This window comes from Ambystoma mexicanum, chromosome 5q (genome assembly GCF_040938575.1).
Source record: "Ambystoma mexicanum isolate Mex_15411 chromosome 5q, UKY_AmexF1_1, whole genome shotgun sequence".
Classification (NCBI taxonomy): Eukaryota; Metazoa; Chordata; class Amphibia; order Caudata; family Ambystomatidae; genus Ambystoma; species Ambystoma mexicanum.
In genome coordinates this window covers 868,689,455-868,708,286 of record NC_090933.1, presented here as the reverse complement: position 1 = coordinate 868,708,286, position 18,832 = coordinate 868,689,455, and the positions used below count along the sequence as shown (strand labels likewise).

Here is an 18,832-nt window from a genome sequence, read left to right as displayed (position 1 = left end):
CAATTCTTGTTACTGCACTTGCACGATCCAAATGTCATAAGGCCTAAAAGGGCCATTTTTGTCATTCCAGTTCTCTCCCCACTCTTGCCTTGTTGCGCCTTGAAACATTTTTGTATAGGCGCATTATAAAAACTCAATAAATAAATAAATAAATAACTTAGGATGCAATTTGTATTTTTGAGGTTTCTCCCTCTTGGTTTAGTACAGACAATAATACATTTACACAGATTACCTGTGTCAAAAGTTCTGCACGCTTTGTTGATGCACAGGTACTGTCAAAAGATAATCTTGAATTGGCACGAACTACTTCTAAGCGAGATTGGTGATCCTGCGGATGGAGAGAGCTCCTGAAGACCTGTTGGAATAGTTAGGTAGAATTAGAGTAGCCAAAAGATACATTATAGATATTTAATTAACTGCTTTTTTGACATCTAGAACATGTCACTTCACCTATGGGTTCGAAAGGTTTAATATGATCTGTGAAGGCAGACTGAACAAGATACGTTTGGTTACTCTCTATACTAACTTTGGAGACATAGTTCATCTTGACAAAAACCAAGCATGGTTCTTTACCAATCTGCACTACTTGAGTTGTTAACATAAAGCATATTCATAATCCACTAACATATCATTAAAACCAGTCAAGTCGAAGAAAATGTACTTATTTAATTGCTTCATGGTGAGAGAAAACAACCAATTTTAGAATCAAACGTGCAAAAATTTAAAGTTACTGACTGCAGTGTATAGAGTACTCATAGGCCTTCGTACCTTTTCCTCCATCCCCGTCCCCCAACATGGCAACAGTACTGGAACCTTTGGCAGCGAAAAATAAGATACCCTTTAAATTTAGCATTGTTTCGCGGGCCCGCGGCCCCGGGTGTAGGAACACCCCTGAGACACCGCCCTCCGGCACCTCACCTCAGTCCACTTTTTACATATTGGATGCTTGAATACCTGGCTATGCTGATCATTTTAGCCCCTGGCATACTAGCGGGGGAAGGTGGGTGGGACGTATGGGGGAAAGGGGACTAAGGACTATGAGTCCTCTAGTTACTACAGTGAGTACATTTAATTAATTACTCATACGCCCCGTCCTCTTTCCTCCATCCTTGTGGGTGATTCCAAGACAACAGGGTGGAGATGGGACAACTTGCCTCATGCTTAAGAAGTAAAAAGGTTCTTCAGAACCGCCTGACCAAACTCTGCATACTGCCTGGAGCTGGTATTCAGGGAATAGTGCTTACAGAGTGCGTATGGAGTGGCCCACGTAGCCGCCTTGCTAATAACTCCCCAGGAAGTGTCCCTCTGAAAGGCAACCCGGACCACAGACGGGAGCGCTACCAACAGTAGTGCCCTGAGTGTCACCACTCTGATGTCTACCGAGGCCATCAGCTCGAATGGTTTACGCTGCAAAGCCGCAAGAACCACGTTGAGGTCCCGGACCGGGTGGGCCTATGCACCAGAGGAAAAAGCCTGGACAGCCCCTGGAGGTGGGCCTTAACGACTGGGTTGGCCACTGAAAAAACATGCTCCAGGGAATTCTTGTAAGCCCCAATAGCCACCAAATAGGTGCAACAGGTGTCGACCTGGATGCCGGAGCAAGCCAGATGCGCAGAAAAAGCCAGAACGTTGTCTAGGTAGCAGGTCAGGGGGTCCACCCCTTGTCATGAGCCCAGTGGCAGAACCTAGTCCACGTAATCTTATACTGAGAGTGCATGGAGGGCCACCTGGCCTCCTGGATAATTCCCAGTTGTTTGAAAACTGGGAGTGGAGCAGTCTCAGCTGATCAGGAGCCATTCCAAGAGGGCCAGTCTGGCCAGGTCCGGATGCTCCACCGCCTGCCCTGCTGCGTCAGGAAGCCCTGCTGGGAATCGGGAGATGGAACAGCCCTGGAAGCGCAACTTCAGTGAAAGGGGCCCATAGGGGACTCTGACATCTATGGAAACAAGGCGAGTCACCACACACGATAGATACGCCAGACACAAGTTTGTATTCCCAAAGCTAGGGTTTATTGCAAAGCTAAAGTCTCAGTTGGCCAGCTCGGTCTCACGCCCCGCGACGTGCATCTCTAGACCTCGAAGGACGCAAGAGAGTGAATTACGTACATCAGTTACATATATACAAAACGCATATCAAACAATCAGCTATGACATGTTTAACACTCCCCTTTATTGGGTTTCTTTGAACTTGGTGTGATGATGGACATCTCCGACTACTATGACACCTTCAAACATCTATTCTAGTAACAATTTGCAATTTGTGAGTGCAAAGGCATCTTTCAGTTGTTGAATAGAACACAGCGCTTCTGTTCTTGGAAGCGAGCTACATACGGGGGGGAAGAGTTGTATTCCGGACCTTGCTATCTATTAGGTGCTATTCGCGTCCTGGGAACCGACACGCTCTAGCGGACTCAGCAAAGGGGGGCTGTAAGAAAAGCATAATTCAAGCCTTTAGCTGTATTATTCTAACATATTCTACCATATAACGAGACTGGATGGCAGCTGTGAAATGATTAAATGCCCTGCAGCTCTGCTTCAAGGCTACTTTCGGGAGGGAGCCAGGCATTCTTCCTGGCGCTGCCTACGTTTGTGTTTCAGCGAACTCTTGTTATCCTATCGGCCCAGCGGCCTTGTCCTTTTTACATACAGACAACGTTTTATAGTCGAGCAGTGTAAGCGGAAAATATACTGCGAAGCAATGGGAACAGAAAGCAATGAGCAATAGTTAGAAAACAAAATGGCGATTCTTGTTACATCAAAATGGCAGTTCATTGGAAAACTTGAAAACCTATATTCTGTCATATTGTGCATGAGACGGTTGGCCCACGGCCACCAAAATGCGTTTGCGGTCACAATGTAGAGGCATCCATTTTTCTAGACTGACAGCAGTAGGTCAAAAAAGCAAGCTCTCGGCAGCCAGTGGAGGGAGGGGCAATCAGGATGAGGCTGCAGCCCAATCAGGCTCAGAAATTGAGGAGGATCCGCTGGAGCAATGGAGGAGGAGGAAACGCATAGCACATGCAGACGTGCTGACAGAGTTGGAATGCGTCCCCGAGAGACCCTGGGCCCCGTCCCACCCATGAAGTGAAGAGGGGCACTTGGAATTTAGAGGAGATGCAAATAACTCAGGATCTGGAAACACCAATTTCTGGAATAGGGGCAACAAACAGCGGATGTGCAACTCCCTTTTCGCAGGTGTTGAACCCCAGGTGGCTGAGCTGATTCCCCTCTGCATTGTTGTCCCCTGGGAGATGGACTGTGGAGCTCCATATTCCCTCCGACTGAGCCCATTCCCAAATTGACAGCGCATTCATGCAAAGGAGGGGAAGGCAGGTCCGCCCTGCATGTTCAAGCAGAACTTAGTCGTGGAGCTGTCAGTCCTGACGAGAACCACCTTGCCCCTTGCAACAGATTAATGTGCAGGAGGGCCTCTGTCCTGGACCATGCTCCAGGGATTGAATAGCCATCCAGGGTAGCTCCCCAGCCTGTGAGGGAAGAATCAGACTCTCTGAACTGCCGTGTCCCATCGAATGCAGAGGAACACCAGGTCCCAGTGTGAGGAATTTGACCATCCGCACAGGGAGAGTGCACTCGCCTGGGCTTTTAAAAGAATGAATGATGGGGGGCGTGGCTTGGAGCGCCATCGATGTGGTCGCTCCTCTGAGGCCGCCCGTGGGATGTCCGCCGCCGCCGTCGAAATCTGGCGGTTCTAGGCGGGGTTTCGTGTCGCTAATGCCATCTACAGCGACCGGAACCGACATGGCATAACCTGGCTAAACACAGTCTTCGACCATGGCGGCGTTCTACTAGAAATCTGAAGCTGAACTTCTCTCCCGTACCCGACGGACGAAACTAAGATGGCCGCCATACCGGGGCTCAGCAGCACGCTACGCACCTGTCGGTAGCGGGACCTTGGGAGGCAGAAGAACCGGAGAGGGGGAGCGGTACCTAATATAGAATCCCCCGATTTCGGTTGGGCAGCCTGGATTCCTCTCCTGGGTTGCTACCGAGAGCAGGTCCCCACTCCTCTCTCCACTTTGCAGATCAAGTCGGGACCACTGCGGCCATCTTGGATCAACCCTACCGAAGTCCTTCTCCCCGTTCCACCCTTCCTGGGGCGCCCCTGCCCACCCACCTACACCTGACCCGGAGCGGAGGCCAGGGTGACGGAGTTCTCCAGCTGCCATCTCCCACCGTCCTGGGCCTTGCCGCTAGTCTCCCGACTGGAACTGTTTGGCGTGAGCAACATGTCGAGACAAACAAAAGTGAGCAAAGGCACGGATATCTCCGCCATGTTTACGGCTACAGAGAAACCCAAGAAACAGGAACCTCCCAAACTGACCCCACAGAAGCAGCAAGAGGACAGGGGCGAGCTTGCCACTAAAGGAGACCTAATAGCCTTCATGGCGGACATCAAATCTGAGTTCCGCGCTTGCCTCTCGGAACTCGCCACCAAAGTTGACCAAACAGATCAGGGAGTCACAGAACTCGAGCAGAGGTTTGGAGAGATCGAAGATCATGCCCAGGAGCACACCACCGCTCTGGGGGAAATGCAAAAATCGATCGATTCCCTGCATCACAAATGCGAGATCATGGAATTTAAACAGGAAGATCTCGAAAATAGGGCCCGGCGCAATAATCTCCGCATCCGGGGCATCCCATCCTCCATCCCCGTTAACAAGCTAGCGGACTACATGGCAAATTTCTTTGAGGCTCTACTTCCGGATCTGGACAAATCTCGGCTCATATTGGACCGCACCCACAGGCTTCGCCAGCGCCGCGGGACAGATTCGGACCCCCTTCCAGACGTGATCACTAGGGTCCACTTCCTTACAACGAAAGAAGCGATATCAGCGATCAGCCGCCAAGATGAAGAGATCACTTTCCAGGGCACCCCTCTTCAAATTTACCAGGACCTTTCGGCACTCACGCTCCAGAAAAGAAGAGCACTTCGGCCTCTGACATTATTCCTCCAGGAGCAACAGATCCGTTACAGATGGCTGTTCCCGACAGCTCTTCAATTCACATATAATGGCACCCTACGCCGAATCAGCCACCTGGAAGACGCAGAGAAAATCTTGCATTCGGCCGCTCTTCCCGGGACCCTCCCACGCCACTCTTAGAAGGGACTGAGAACCCTGGTCCACCTCTCTCCCCAAAAGCTAAACGCACACCTTGGTCGTCGATACAACGAAACAACAAGAAGTGATGAACGTGGACGCCTCCACGGTCCCAGGCTCCGTCAACGAGCTAGCCGGGACACAGATATGCTCGTCTGAATTAGAACCCGCTACCTACTTGCCAACCTCTTTTAAGTACACGACGACGGCGGGGCATTCCCATGGCTCATACCCACCCCAAGGATACTTTCCATCTTCTGTTCCTTGGGAACCCACAGTATGGGACAATTGACCCTGTTGGCCTTAGGTACGACCGTACTGACAAAGTCGGTCTACCGCCCTGTTAAAGTTGCGATCCCCCGTTGGGATTTCGCGTTAAAACCTCAAGTGCAGAATGATTTTGTGAGTGCTTCCATCAGTCATTGCAGTTGAACCTCCACCCCAGGACCCTCCCCCCCTAACGCAGGGAACGGAGAGTGAGCCTTCAGAGGACTTTCAGTCGCTTCGGATCCTCTCCCTGAATGTTAATGGCTTGAATTCTCCCAACAAGCGAAAGGCAATTCTATTAAAACTCTGCAACGAGGAGGCCGCGATTGCCATGCTTCAAGAGACCCATCTGTTGCCCGCTGATGTATCCCGCCGTCGGTCTCGGCTATTTCCGCTTCAATTCTTTGCCTCCGGCACAAGCAAAAAAGGAGGCACGGCGATTCTCTTCAGGAAAGACTTGAACCCACAGATTCTGGAAACAAAGACATGCCCAGAAGGCCGATTTATAGCGATCAAATGTCTCCTGTTGGGAGACTTGTATACCCTCGTTTCAGTATACGCCCCCAACTCTGGACAATCACATTTTTATGACGCCTTGGGCACATCGCTCGCCAACTTCGTGGAGGGCCAAACGATCGTCGGTGGGGACTTCAATGGGGTCCCTGACCCCACTAAAGACCGATCACACCCCACGACCCCAGGTGACTTCGCCCAAGAACTCAGCCTCCTTCGTCTATTTAGGACCCTGGAGATAATAGACTCATGGCGGGTGTTTCACCCTGATGATAAGGACTTCTCCTTTTACTCGTATGTCCACCGCACCTTCTCAAGGATTGACCTATTCCTGATTTCACCTCACACGTTCCCTTTAGTTAAGAAGGTCACTATCGGCACAAGAGCGATCTCCGACCACGCCCCAGTGCTCCTGGAGCTTCGGGTTCAGAACCCTGACCCCACCACCCCGCGCAAATGGATGCTATACGACCCAATCCTCAACGACATGGCCACCAGAGACAAGATCGCAACGGAAATAAAGAACTTCTTTGTGGAAAACCCGGCCTCAGACACCTCATTAGCAAACAACTGGGACGCCATGAAGGCAGTAATCAGGGGCTCCCTGATAGCCCAGGGTGCGGCCTACCATCGAGATAGACGACGAACCCGGACGGCCCTGGAGCTTGAATTGAGAGAGGCCGAGGCACTCCACAAGGAGAAAGGCTGGTCCCCCAGAACACAACGGGCCATTCGCACGGCACGGAAAAGACTGGAAGCCCATTACGCGGAACAAACCGCCCAACTAATGGCGAAGGTCAAACAGTCGTATTATGCGAAGGGCAACAAAGCGAACAGGTTCCTGGTGGCCAAATTAGCCAAGCAGAGACACAGCACCGCGATCATGAGCCTGCGAGACACCAACGGGGTCATACTATACTTAGAACCCGAGAAGCAACGCCTCGCGATTGAGCACTTGGCCCAAACCGTGAAGGCAACCCCACGAAACCCAGCACAACAGAAGGAATACCTTCGGCAGGCAGAGGTGCCCCAGCTCTCCGACGCAATGAGAGATGAACTGGAGGAGCCCATCACGGGGGAGGAAATTGAGGACGCCATCAAATCTCTCAAAACACGGGCCCCTGGCCCGGATGGCTTCTCAACCAGGTTCTACAAGCTATTCAGGTCGCAACTGACCCCCCATCTCACCATCCTATTCAACTCCTTCAGGGAAACGGGGGCGGTGACCCCATCGATGCAGGAATCGACCACCATTCTTTTGCCCAAACCTGGAAAAGACCCAAGAAGCATAACTTCTTATAGACCCATCGCACTCTTGAACATAGATGCGAACATTTACTCGAAAATTTTGGCGACCCGCTTGAATCGCATCCTGCCGAACATCATTCATCCAGACCAGGCTGGGTTTATCCGGCACCGGATCGCAGGCGATAATATCCGGAGAACCCTGAACCTGGTGGACCTCGCCTCCCGGAACTCCCAAAAACTAATCCTGGTGGCTCTCGATGCAGCCAAGGCGTTTGATAGGGTGGATTGGACGTTTATGGGACACACTTTAGGGGCCTTCGGCTTCGGACCGGCGTTCCGAACGATGGTGCTGGCCAACTATGATCGACCTACAACAAGCCTGAGGATCAACGGCCACTTCTCGGCTCCAATCCCCTTGTCATGCGGGACTCGGCAGGGCTGTCCGCTGTCGCCCTTACTTTTTGCACTCACCATGGAGCCCTTCGCACAAAAAATTAGGCGGAATGACCAAATCAAGGGCATAACAAGCGGCCCTTCACATCATAAACTTGCCCTATATGCGGATGACATTTTACTTACGATCTCGGAGGCCCCCTCATCGCTTGAACAGGCGATTCGCGAAATCGCCAGCTATGGCGAAGTCTCGGGCCTCACCATAAACTTCGATAAATCTTCCGCCTTGGGCATTGGCCTCACCCCAGCAGAGCGAGAACCGCTGACTAGGATGTGCCCGATAGTATGGGAAAGGAGCGCCATCCCCTATCTGGGGGTTTACATTCCGGCTGATCCAAAGGAGATGTACAAATCCAATTTTCCCCGATTTCTCAAGGAACTGGAGGGCGACTTGAAGCGATGGGGGACCCAGGAGATTTCGCTGCTTGGACGCATCACGGCATGCAAGATGAACCTTCTCCCGAGATTTTTGTACATATGCGCCTCACTGCCAGTGGCAATCCCCACTCTGATTCTCAGAGGGATCCAAAGGAAAATGCTGAACTTCATCTGGAGAGGTAGGAAAGCGAGAATCCCTCTCAGAACTATGCTGGGGAGTCCCAAACTGGGGGGGACTGGGGGTTCCAGACCTTCAGGCCTACAGAGTGGCAGCCCAACTGGCCCGGGTCCAGGCCTGGCAAAATACGACAGACCGCCCGAGATGGGTGGAGCTGGAACAGTCGCGGACCCCCCTGCCTCTGAGATTTCTGCCACACATCCCGCCCCCCCTCAGGTCCCATGGGGGAGAGCTCCTGCTGTCGACCAAACACACCCTTAGCACTTGGGACTTGGCGCTGAGACGAAAGGGAGTGCCAAGAGGACTGAGCCCACACTCCCCGGTCTTTCTCAACCCAATGTTCGCACCGGGCATGCATCCCCGCAATTTCCAAAATTGGACCAAGGGTGGGCTGGAAACCATAGACCAGCTGTATACAGGGGAGAAGCCGCTCACTTTCGCCCAATGTAAGGAGAAGTTCCAACTTCGGGAATGTGACAGATTTACTTACATCCAACTACGCCACTGGTGCTCACCCCCAAACCTTGCAAGCAGCGACCCGTCCTCCCACTGCCCTGGAACTCACCCTAGGAGACCTTCCGACTCGCGGCAGCGTATCCACCCTCTACAGACGCTTCTTAAGCGACTTCCTAACCACAAGAACCCGATGTATGGCTCAATGGGAAGCGGACCTAGGCCACCCGATAGAGGATCAAACCTGGGTGGACATATGGACCCGAACACATACCGCATCCACCTGCATCACCAACAGAGAATGCGCATACAAAATCATGCTGCGATGGTACTATTCGCCCCTCAGACTCCACCATATGAACCCCCAGATAGACCACGCTTGCTGGAGAGGATGCGGCCTCCCTGGCTCTTTCTTCCATATGTGGTGGGACTGCCCGAAGATCCGACCATTCTGGAAAGCTTGTCTAGAGTCTATTTCGCTGATTACCGGAACAATGATTCCCTTGAAACCAGAACCGATCTTGTTAGGAGCTCCAATTCCCGGGATCTACCCGCGCTCCGGACCCAGAGCGAAACTATTGACTCACTGCCTACTGGCAGGGAAAACGGTGGTGGCCCGAACCTGGAAATCCCCGGAAGGCCCCCACATTGCCCAATGGTGGACCAAAGTATGGGACATTCTGATAGCGGAGAAGGTAACGGCAGCACGAGCGGGGATGCTACACCGCTTTCAGAACATCTGGGCCCCAGTCCTGGAATTCGACCAGCGCTTCCCCGCCCTGACCTATAGGCCCGCCAGAGCCCTCTGGATCTTGACGAACCAGGCGAGCCCGGAGGAAGACTCCTGACCGCTGAGGCTCCAGCCGGACCGCCCGGGCGGGAGGAGCCCGCTCGCAGAGCCTGTGGGACTGATAACCCAGGGAGGAGGATAGAGAGAGAAGACACAGAGGGGGTCTAAAGACTGGGGGGTCAACTTGCTGAGATAATCCTTGCATATAATGTCTGTATTTATCATTCTGCCTTGATTTAAAATAAACAAAGTTAAAAAAAAAAAAGAATGAATGATGGGAGATCAATGTTAGGGAGAATTCTCTATAAAGGCTAATTTCCCAAACCTAGTGAGTCCCCCAGCAACTTTGCTGAATTTTTGGGGTTTACTTTTTCTCCTGCTAAGAGTGAGACTCTTTTTCTCCCACTGTTAGGCATGATTTGAGAATGTCCTTTGACTTTGTAATGTGTGTTATGGGCTATGGGGTCTTTTACTCCATAGGGCTTCATGTGTTTTTGGTATGTGTTTTACACAGCACCCTCAGTGCAGTAACACAGAGGTGTCATAGTGACCCACAAACAGACTCCATACCCTGGGACTGACTACTGTCTCCCAGGGCATGTAAAGTCACCATTGACTTTACTAGTCTTAAATTGTGAACAGAACCAGTACAAACCATATTGTGGAAGTACTGGTAGGGGTAATAATTCGATTGCCCATGGGTCTGTTTTCCAAGGGGGCACTGTCCAGTCCCCCCTTGTCGAGTTTCTGGCTGGTGACAGTGGTTACCACGCGAAACATTCCACCGGAATATTTCCTATGGGATTTTCCCATTCATTTTAAACGCACCACTTTTTTGGTGCAATGTTAAAGACACCGCCGGGTTATTTATTTAATATTTATTCCCCGGTGTTGAGGACAATTCTCTGTAAAGGCTAATTTCCCAAACCTAGTGAGTCTCCCAGCAGCTTTGCTGGATTTTTGGGGTTTATTTTTTCTCCTGCTAAGAGTGAGACTCTTTTCCTCCCACTCTTAGACATGATTTGAGGTGTTCCTTTGACTTTGTATGTGTTTTATGGGTTATGGGGTCCTTTATCCCGTAGGGCTTCATGTGTTTTTGGTATGTGGGTTACACAGCACCCTCCGTGCCGTAACCCAGGGGTGTCGTAGCGACCCCCAAACAGACTCCATACCCTGGGACTGACTACTGTCTCCCAGGGCATGTAAACTCACCATTGGCTTTACTAGTCTTAAATTGTGAACAGAACCAGTGCAAACCATCATATTGTGGACATACTGGTCGGGGCAATTCAATTGCCCAGGGGTCTGTTGTTCGAGGGGGCACTGTCCAGTCCCCCCCCGACCGTGTTTTGGCTGGTGGCAGTGGATACTACTTTTTATATTCGACCGCAAATATATTCCTATGGGATTTTCCCATTGTTCGAGGCTACCACTTTTTATTATAGCCTCGAACATACTGCCGGTTTATTAAATTAATATAAATTCACCGGTTGGTATTTTTTGCCGAAATTTGGTTACAAAATGGCGTTTGAATTCGCTTCTGTGACTCCAACCCAAGTCGAGCCCTTTGTTCCACTTTTTGGCAGGCTTCTCCACAGAAGCCTCCAGAAGTGGTGCCACTATGTCTGGGTACCACAGGGGGTGTGGGAGGGGGTTTAGGCACCCTGGACTGAGTTGCCTCGGCAACTCAAGTTGCACTCTTGTGCGATTGGCCCAAGTGGTGAGCCGTCCGGCTCACCACTTAGCATGATTGAATGACAGCTAGGCTGAAAGAATGGGGGTTTTCTGCATAAAAGCAGGCCTTTGGGGACTGGAACTTCAGAAGTTGCCACAAGACCTAAAGAATCCGAGGAGGGAGAAGCCGAGCCGACCTGCAACGACGACCCCACCGGTGGAGCCCTGCTGAACCGTCTCACCACTTTTGCCAAAGACAGAGGAGAACTCCAGCCCGGAGAGTCTTCTTCCTTTGACTGGTGGGGATAACCAGTTTGCCCGTCTTTTCGCCTTCCTGGACCATCTTGTGGCTGGCTTGCCCGTGCCAAGCACCCCGGCAACCGGGATACCACGGTTTACCACTACAGCGAAGAAAAGGGTAGTACCTTGTAACCGGAAAACTCTGCGGCTGGTTTCTTTCCTGGCAGTGGAACGACCTTCATCTTTCCTCCACGTCGAGACCTCCTCTTCCTCTGGACGAAACACCAACTTGCACCCGCTGCCAGGAACAACTGCCCCCGCTGGATTCCCATTTTCAGGTACTGTGTCCCGCCTGGCTTCCCTTGCGACAGATCGTTCGGGGTGACAGTAAATCCTCGACTTTCTAACCTGGGTTAGCCTGGGGCCTGTTAACTAACTTTTCCTGACTTGATCTCAATCTTTTGTGAACTATTTACAAAGACTCTTTGGGCAGAACCCCACTGTGTGATCCTGGACATTTCTCTTGCTCTCTCTATGAGTGGGCCTGGCATTTGAACTTCCTTGCTCTCCAGTAGACTTTGCCTAACCTGCCTCACTGTGGTTCTTTGAAAAGCATTGAAATTTGTGTGTTTTCATAACTTTGCCTTTTCCCTCCCCTTTTCTATAATTTATTAGAGTGCCATCTTATGTTAAGCGCTCACCTCTGTCTGAAAATAAGTGGTGTTCCTCATTAAGACTTGTCTAATAAGTGATTAGGGTTGTATATATATATATAGTAGTGACTGTTTGTTGGATTTACTTACCTCTTTTTGTGCTAGTGTAAATTAGAAGTGTGTCTTTAAATAAATAATTATATACTTTTACATCAAAGCTCTGGTCAGTGTTTGCTTGTGCTACTGTATCTCTGTACCTATTGTGTATACTCTATATACTGCCTAACTCATCTTGAGAGAAGTCTGACTGCTCAGCCACAGCTACCAGGTAAATCTGGGTGGTACAGACTGCTACCAATTGGGTTTACTGCCAACCACGGTAGTCCTAAATCTTTTGCAGTGGTCCCTAAGGGAACTGCACATGTTTCTGCCTAACACCCGGTTGGGTCTTTTTTCCAGGACTCGGTTTTAAAATGGCGTTTGTGTTCGCCTCTGTAACTCCAACCCAAGTCGAGCCCTTTGTTCCTCCAAAAGTGGTGCCACTCTGTCTGGGTCTAAAGGATGTGTGGGAGGGGGGTGGGGGAAATAGGCACCCTGGACTGAGTTGCCTTGGCAACTCAAGTCGCACTCGTGTGATTGGCCCAGTGGTGAGCCGCCCGGCTCACCACTTAGCATGTTTGATTGACAGCCAGGCTGATGAATGGGGGTTTTGCTGCATAAAAGCAGTGCTTTGGGGACTGGAACTTCAGAAGTCGCCACAGGACCTAAAGAATCCGAACAGGGGAGAAGCTTAGCCATCTAAGACGACACCACCGGTGGAGCCCTGCTGCACGAAACTCACCACTTTCCCCGACGACAGAGAAGATCTTCTTCCAGGAGAGTCTTCTTCCCTTTGAGCTGGTGGGACCAACCAGTTCACCTTTTTGGCCTTTCTGGATCGTCTTGTGGTCGAATCGCCTGTGCAAAGCACCCCAGCGGCCGGATAGCCACGCTTCACCACTACCGTGAATAAAAGGGTAGTACCTTTTAACCGGGAAAATCCGAGGCTGGTTTCTTCCCTGGCAGTGCAACGACCTCCAGCTTTCCTCCACGTCGAGATCTTATCTTCCCCTGGACGAAGCCCCGACTTGCACCCGCTGCCAGGAACAACTGCCCCCGCTGGAGCTTTCTCACCATTTCAGGTACTGTGTCCCGCCTGGTCTCCCTTGCAACAGACTGTCCAAGGTGTCCCTTAAATCCTTAATTCTCTATCCTGGGGTGACCTTGGACCCGTTAACATTACCTTTCTAACTTGATCCAACCTTTTTTTGACTTTCCTGCAAAGACTTTGAGTGCATTTCCACTGTGTGATTGTGGGCACATTCCGCCTTGTTCTCTCCAAGAGTGGTCCTGGCCTATGAACTTTTTGCTCTACAGTAGACCCTGCCTTTCTTGACTTGCTGTGGTTCTTTAAAAGTGTTGGTACTGTGTGATTTTCCTATTCTGCCTTTTCTCTCCCTTTTTTTAACAAATTAGTGGAGTGCCATCTATGGTTACGCGCTTACCTCTGTTTTGCTAAATAAGTGGTGCCTTAACATAGACTTGTCCAATAATTAATTAGGGAGGTGTATATATTCCTAGTGACTGTGTTTGAACTTGCTTGACATATTAGTGCCAGTGTATTTTTACAAGTGTGTTTTTAAATAAATTATATACTTTTATACCAAAGCTCTGGTCAGTGTTTGCTTGTACTACTGTATTTCTAGCCCTATTGTCTATACTCTATATACTGCCTAACTCTTCTTGAGAGAAGTCTGACTGCTCAGCCACAGCTACCAGGTAAATCTGGGTGGTACAGACAGCTACCAATTAGGTTTACTGCTAACACCTGTAGTCTTAAACTTTTTGCAGTGGTCCCTAAGGGAACTGCACAGATTTCTGCCTAACAATCAAGCTCCGGAAACTATGTGGGGCCATTCCCGCACATATTTTCAACACTCACCGCACAGCAATAAAAATAGTCATGTACTCTGGGAGGGCACAGCTTACCAAGGTTGCCCTCCCCTGTCATGATATGATATCCAGAGGTTTCGAAGCGTGGAACCGGGGATCGAACCTTGTTGCTCCATGTTGTCTTGCTTCCAAGGTGAGCATGTTGCCGCTGAGCTAGCCTCCCAAGACAGCTGTGTAGCTGATACCCGACAGCTGTGGGTACATCAAAAGCCTCTGGCCGTGGGCAGCCCAATTAGCACTTCAAGGCCCCATGGACTAAGCATCTCCATTGGTAAACCTTGTTGGTGGCGGCAAATACTGAAGAAAGTTAATTATCATGCCTCAGGGAAGGCCTGGGTGCAGGAAGTAACAAAGGAAACCAGAGACCAACACCTCTTTGTAATGCAATGTGTCAACCTGGAACTAACACCCCTCCTTGGTATGAAAGGGCAGTGAATGTCCTGTCTGGAACCACTCCTTTCAGAGCAGGGATGTATGTGAATTGTAGGAGACAAATGTCTGCCTGCAACCCCTTACTTCAAAGGAAGCCCATGTTGTGAGCAAGCGCCGCATAGGGCTCAGTTAATTAGGGAGACACTGATGTACAGCAGACAGGAAGATGGGTGGGACTTCTATGTTGTCATCCTTGCCCCGTCTGTTGCCAAACGCTCTGATTCTGACCTGAAGCATCACTAAAGATTGTTGGTGGGGACCCAGGATTGGTTCATTAATGTGAGCTTAGCCTGCACCAATCACTGCGGCCTGTTTGGCTTTAAAAGAGGGCTGGAGGGGCGTGGCTTGGCGCCATGACGGTTGGTCTGGCTCTCTAACAGAACAGATCCAGACGCAACAACATCCGCCTGAGGGGAATCCCCCCCCCCAACAATCCCAGATGCAGAGCTGGGGGCCTACGTTAACAACCTTCTGCGCTTTATCCTAACCCTCCCAGACGGGGACCCCCTGGAACTCGACAGAGTGCACAGAACTAGGGCTAGGCAAAGCAACGCCTCCCCTCCAGACGTCCTAGTAAGGGTACACTTCTTCAAGATCAAAGAAGAGATCATGCGCGAGTCTAGAAGCTCCCCCCGTATACTCTTCCGGGACGCGGTAATCTCCCTATACCAAGATGTAGCCGCAGTCACCTTTGCAAAGAGGAAAGCCCTGAAGTCACTGGTGGAATGGCTCCGCGAGAGAAAGGTTGCATACCACTGGGGTTTTCCCACATCTCTATCCTTCGCATGGGAAGGCAAAACCGGACACATCCTCACTGCCAGAGAAGCGGCAAGCTTCATGAACCCAGAGGAGGAGCCGAACGAGGTCGACGGACCCACTCAGATCCCAGAGGGGAGACTGCGGGAGCCCCAGAAGTCCTGGACCCGTGTCGAGAGGCGGCGCAGACCACGTGGCCCTCCCCGCCAAAAGCAAGAAGAATACCAACGACTGAGGCGGAGGACAACCCCTCCAGACCTCGCATTTCGCTACCCCTTAACCTCCGGCAACCCCGGCTCCCATACCATGCAGAGGACACACAAAGGACCCAAAGTTGACTACAAACAGCGCGGCCCCGGCCCCCCTGGGGGGCTCACATGGTACGGGTTGTTCAACTCCTCTGAATCCCGGCATCTCATCTCAGGGTGCCCCTAAACCATCCGCTGATCCCTGGTAGCCTAGCAAGCCGGCACTACCTGGGTCAGTCCTGAGCTGTAACCCTCATCAGTGTCACCAGCTACACATGAGGCTCTGTTGCCTCTCTTTGACTTGGGGCGTTGGACCGGTCGTCTGCCCTGTTGGCTGAAGGCTGGTCCAGAAGCTCTTTCAGTTGGGTGGGAGGATCTGGGAGGGGGGGATTTTGCAGAAGGAGGACAAACGGGACAGAGGGGAAACAACGCAGGGGGAGGCGACAGTACGCCAATCCATATAAGCAATATATGGGGACAGCGGATCAGATCCTTAACGTGATGACATGGAACGTCTGGGGCCTGAACGCCCCCAGGAAGAGGAAACCTGTGGAACAAAACTAGCCTGGCTCGGCTCGGATGTCATCTTCCTCCAAGAAACGCATCCCATAGAGCCTGATGAGAAGCGCATAAACCTCCGAAGTTACCCGAGACGCATCTTTGCCTCGGCGAAGCAAAAGAAAAGGGGGGGGGGCACTATCCTTGTCAGCTGCAATTTGCCCCTGACCCAGGTCACTACTAAAGGATCCAGAGGGCAGATACCAGTTTCTCAGGGGTCTACTGATCGAGCTGCCGATTACTCGAATTGCTATCTACAGCCCCAACAAGGACCAAGGCCCTTTCCTCCGCAAGCTCCTGCCGATCATAGCCATCTTCGTCAGAGGTCAGTTGCTAATTAGCGGGGGACTTCAACCTGCCACCGGACCCTAACCTGGACAAAACTCTCCCGCTGTCTAGAGAGGATTTCATTAACACCCTAGCCATGGCCGAATTCCTGAGGGAAACAAAAACCATAGATATCTGGAGATTTCTTAACCAAGGAGCGAGACTACACATATCTTTCGTATGTACACAAAGGATACTCGAGAATTGACTTGATGCTAGCCTCTAGCCCTCTAGCACCCTGCGTGGAAGGAATCCACATCGGACACATCACCATTTCAGACCACGTGCCGGTGACTCTGAACCTACAAATTCAGGGCCTCCAGAAGCCTCACCAAAGGCCTTTGAAACTCCAAGATCAAATTCTCTCAGACATAGCCATAAACAGAGCTTGCGGAAGCACACATGAGCTACTTCAGGGAGAATGCTACCCCAGACGTTTCCTGGTCAACCATCTGGGACGCAATGAGGCCAGTGGTCTGGGGGGTAGCCATGAACGCCACAGCAAGGCTCCGCCGGCTAAACCAGCTGCACCAAACTAACCTGGAGAAGAAGGTGGTAGAGTTGGAAAGCAGCTTTAAAAAGCACCCAGCCAAAGCCACTGGCCAAGACCTCAAAAGAGCGAAGGCAGAGCTGGAGATGCATCAGGCAGACCAGGCGGCCAGAGCCCTGATGTACACCAAACAATTTTACTATCTCAACAGCAACATGGCAAACCACCTCCTAGCGCACAAGCTGAAGAAAGTACAAACGAGGAACTACGTCTAGTGCCTGGCTGACCACACCGTAACCCTGTGCCACATAGAGGTAGAGAAACTCTACCTTATGACGCAGCACCACAGAAACATGTCGGGGCCCCCAACAGCCGCCCCAGCCGGTAACGGATTCCTGGCCGCCACCCAGAGGCCCCCACCACACCTGGCGCTAGAAGCTCTGGAGCAGCCAATCACGACAGAGGAAGTATCCAACATGATCCGCGCCCTGAAAAAACACTACCCCAAGGCAAGACAGGTTCTCAGCACAATTCTATAAGAGGTGCGCTCACATTCTGGCGCCGCAGCTGGCCAACCTGTTCAACTAATTTCTAACGACGGGGGCCACCATACCATCCATGGGAGAGTCCTCCACAATCAAACCTCATCCTGAAGCCAGGCAAAGACCGTATGCAATGTGCGTCGTACAGACCCATCACGCTGCTGAACAATGAAGCCAAACTGGCCAACAGACTGGCCCTCATCCTCCCAGACATTATCCACCCGGATCAAACAGTGTTCATCCTGGGTCGTAACACGTAGGACAATATCAGAAGAACAATCAACGTCACTGAGACAGCAAATAGAATGGGCACCTCCCTGGTGGTTCTCTCGCTGGACGCACAAAGCGTTCGACATGCTGGACTGGGGCTACATAGAAGAAACATTATGCCACTATGGGTTTGGTCCGAATTTTAGAAAATGGGCTCTTGCCAATTACCAGCACCCGACCACCCACCTGAGACTGAACGGAGCCTGCTCAAGGAAAATCAGCATCGCTAGGGGGTACCAGGCAAGGGTGTCCCTTCTACCCGCTCATCTTCGCTCTCTCCATGGAACCACTGGCCATTAGAATCCGGCACAACCCGGCAATCCGGGGCTTGGAACTCAAGGGAGAATCCTACAAGCCAGCCTTCTATGCGGACGATATACTGCTCATGCTCACACAAGCAGAGGGGTCCATGCAGGCTATAGCAAGAGCTGGAGGAATTCAGAGACGCCTCTGGGTTCACGATAAACATTGCAAAGTCCACAGCCATGGGAGTCAACATGTCAGAGAGCCTCAGGGAGCGGCTGCAAGCCGCATTTCCGATCCCGTGGGCTAAAACACAGATAAGCTAACTGGGGGTGCAGATCCCAACCAAGTCCGAGTACATCTACAAAGCAAACTTCTCCCAACTGATCAGAGAACTCAGATAACTTGGGACGCTGGTGCAAGCAGGAAATATCCTGGTTTGGCTGCATCACAGTGCTGAAAATGAACCTGCTTGCGAGGCTGCCCTACTGCTACCTGGCGCTCCCCACAACTTTCCGCAAGAAAGCCCTGCAAAAACTGCTAAGAGACATTCTGAAATATGTCTGGGAGGGGAAGAAACCGCAAATCCCGAGACACATCATGCTCCGCGGGCCTGCCATGGGTTGTCTGGGGGTCCCAGACTTGGCCAGGTACAGCAATTACTATGATTCAGGCAAACACTGACTCAAGGTTTTCAAGTAAAAGAATATACATTTATTTCACTCTTCAGTTGTATAACATTACACTATTATAAGCAGTTTAAAAATCACACTCTTAATGCACCATACCACTTCCCTTAAATTCCATACAAGTTAAGCCCACAAAATGAAGTGGGAGCAAAATGGCACCCCAGCAATTTAAAAAGGGAGGGAAAGGCAAAGTCAATAGAAAGCGAGCCACACCAACAGGTAGGTACTCAGGGCAATTAAGCAAGAGGAACTACAGTGATAGAATCAGATAGAAAATGCTTAGGGCCAAAGTCAATAGGTCAAAAGGCTTTTGCTCAAG

The 18,832-nt window shown here is 51.1% G+C and overlaps 1 protein-coding gene across 1 annotated transcript in view; it reads right to left on the bottom strand.

The window, feature by feature from the left end:
* Nucleotides 1-18,832, bottom strand: part of CIBAR1 (CBY1 interacting BAR domain containing 1) — a 956,902-nt gene that overhangs the window by 179,576 nt on the left and 758,494 nt on the right. Inside the window, exon 8 of the mRNA XM_069621350.1 lies at nt 233-355. Coding sequence (XP_069477451.1) covers nt 233-355 — 123 coding nt within the window. The remainder of the gene's footprint in view (nt 1-232; nt 356-18,832) is intronic.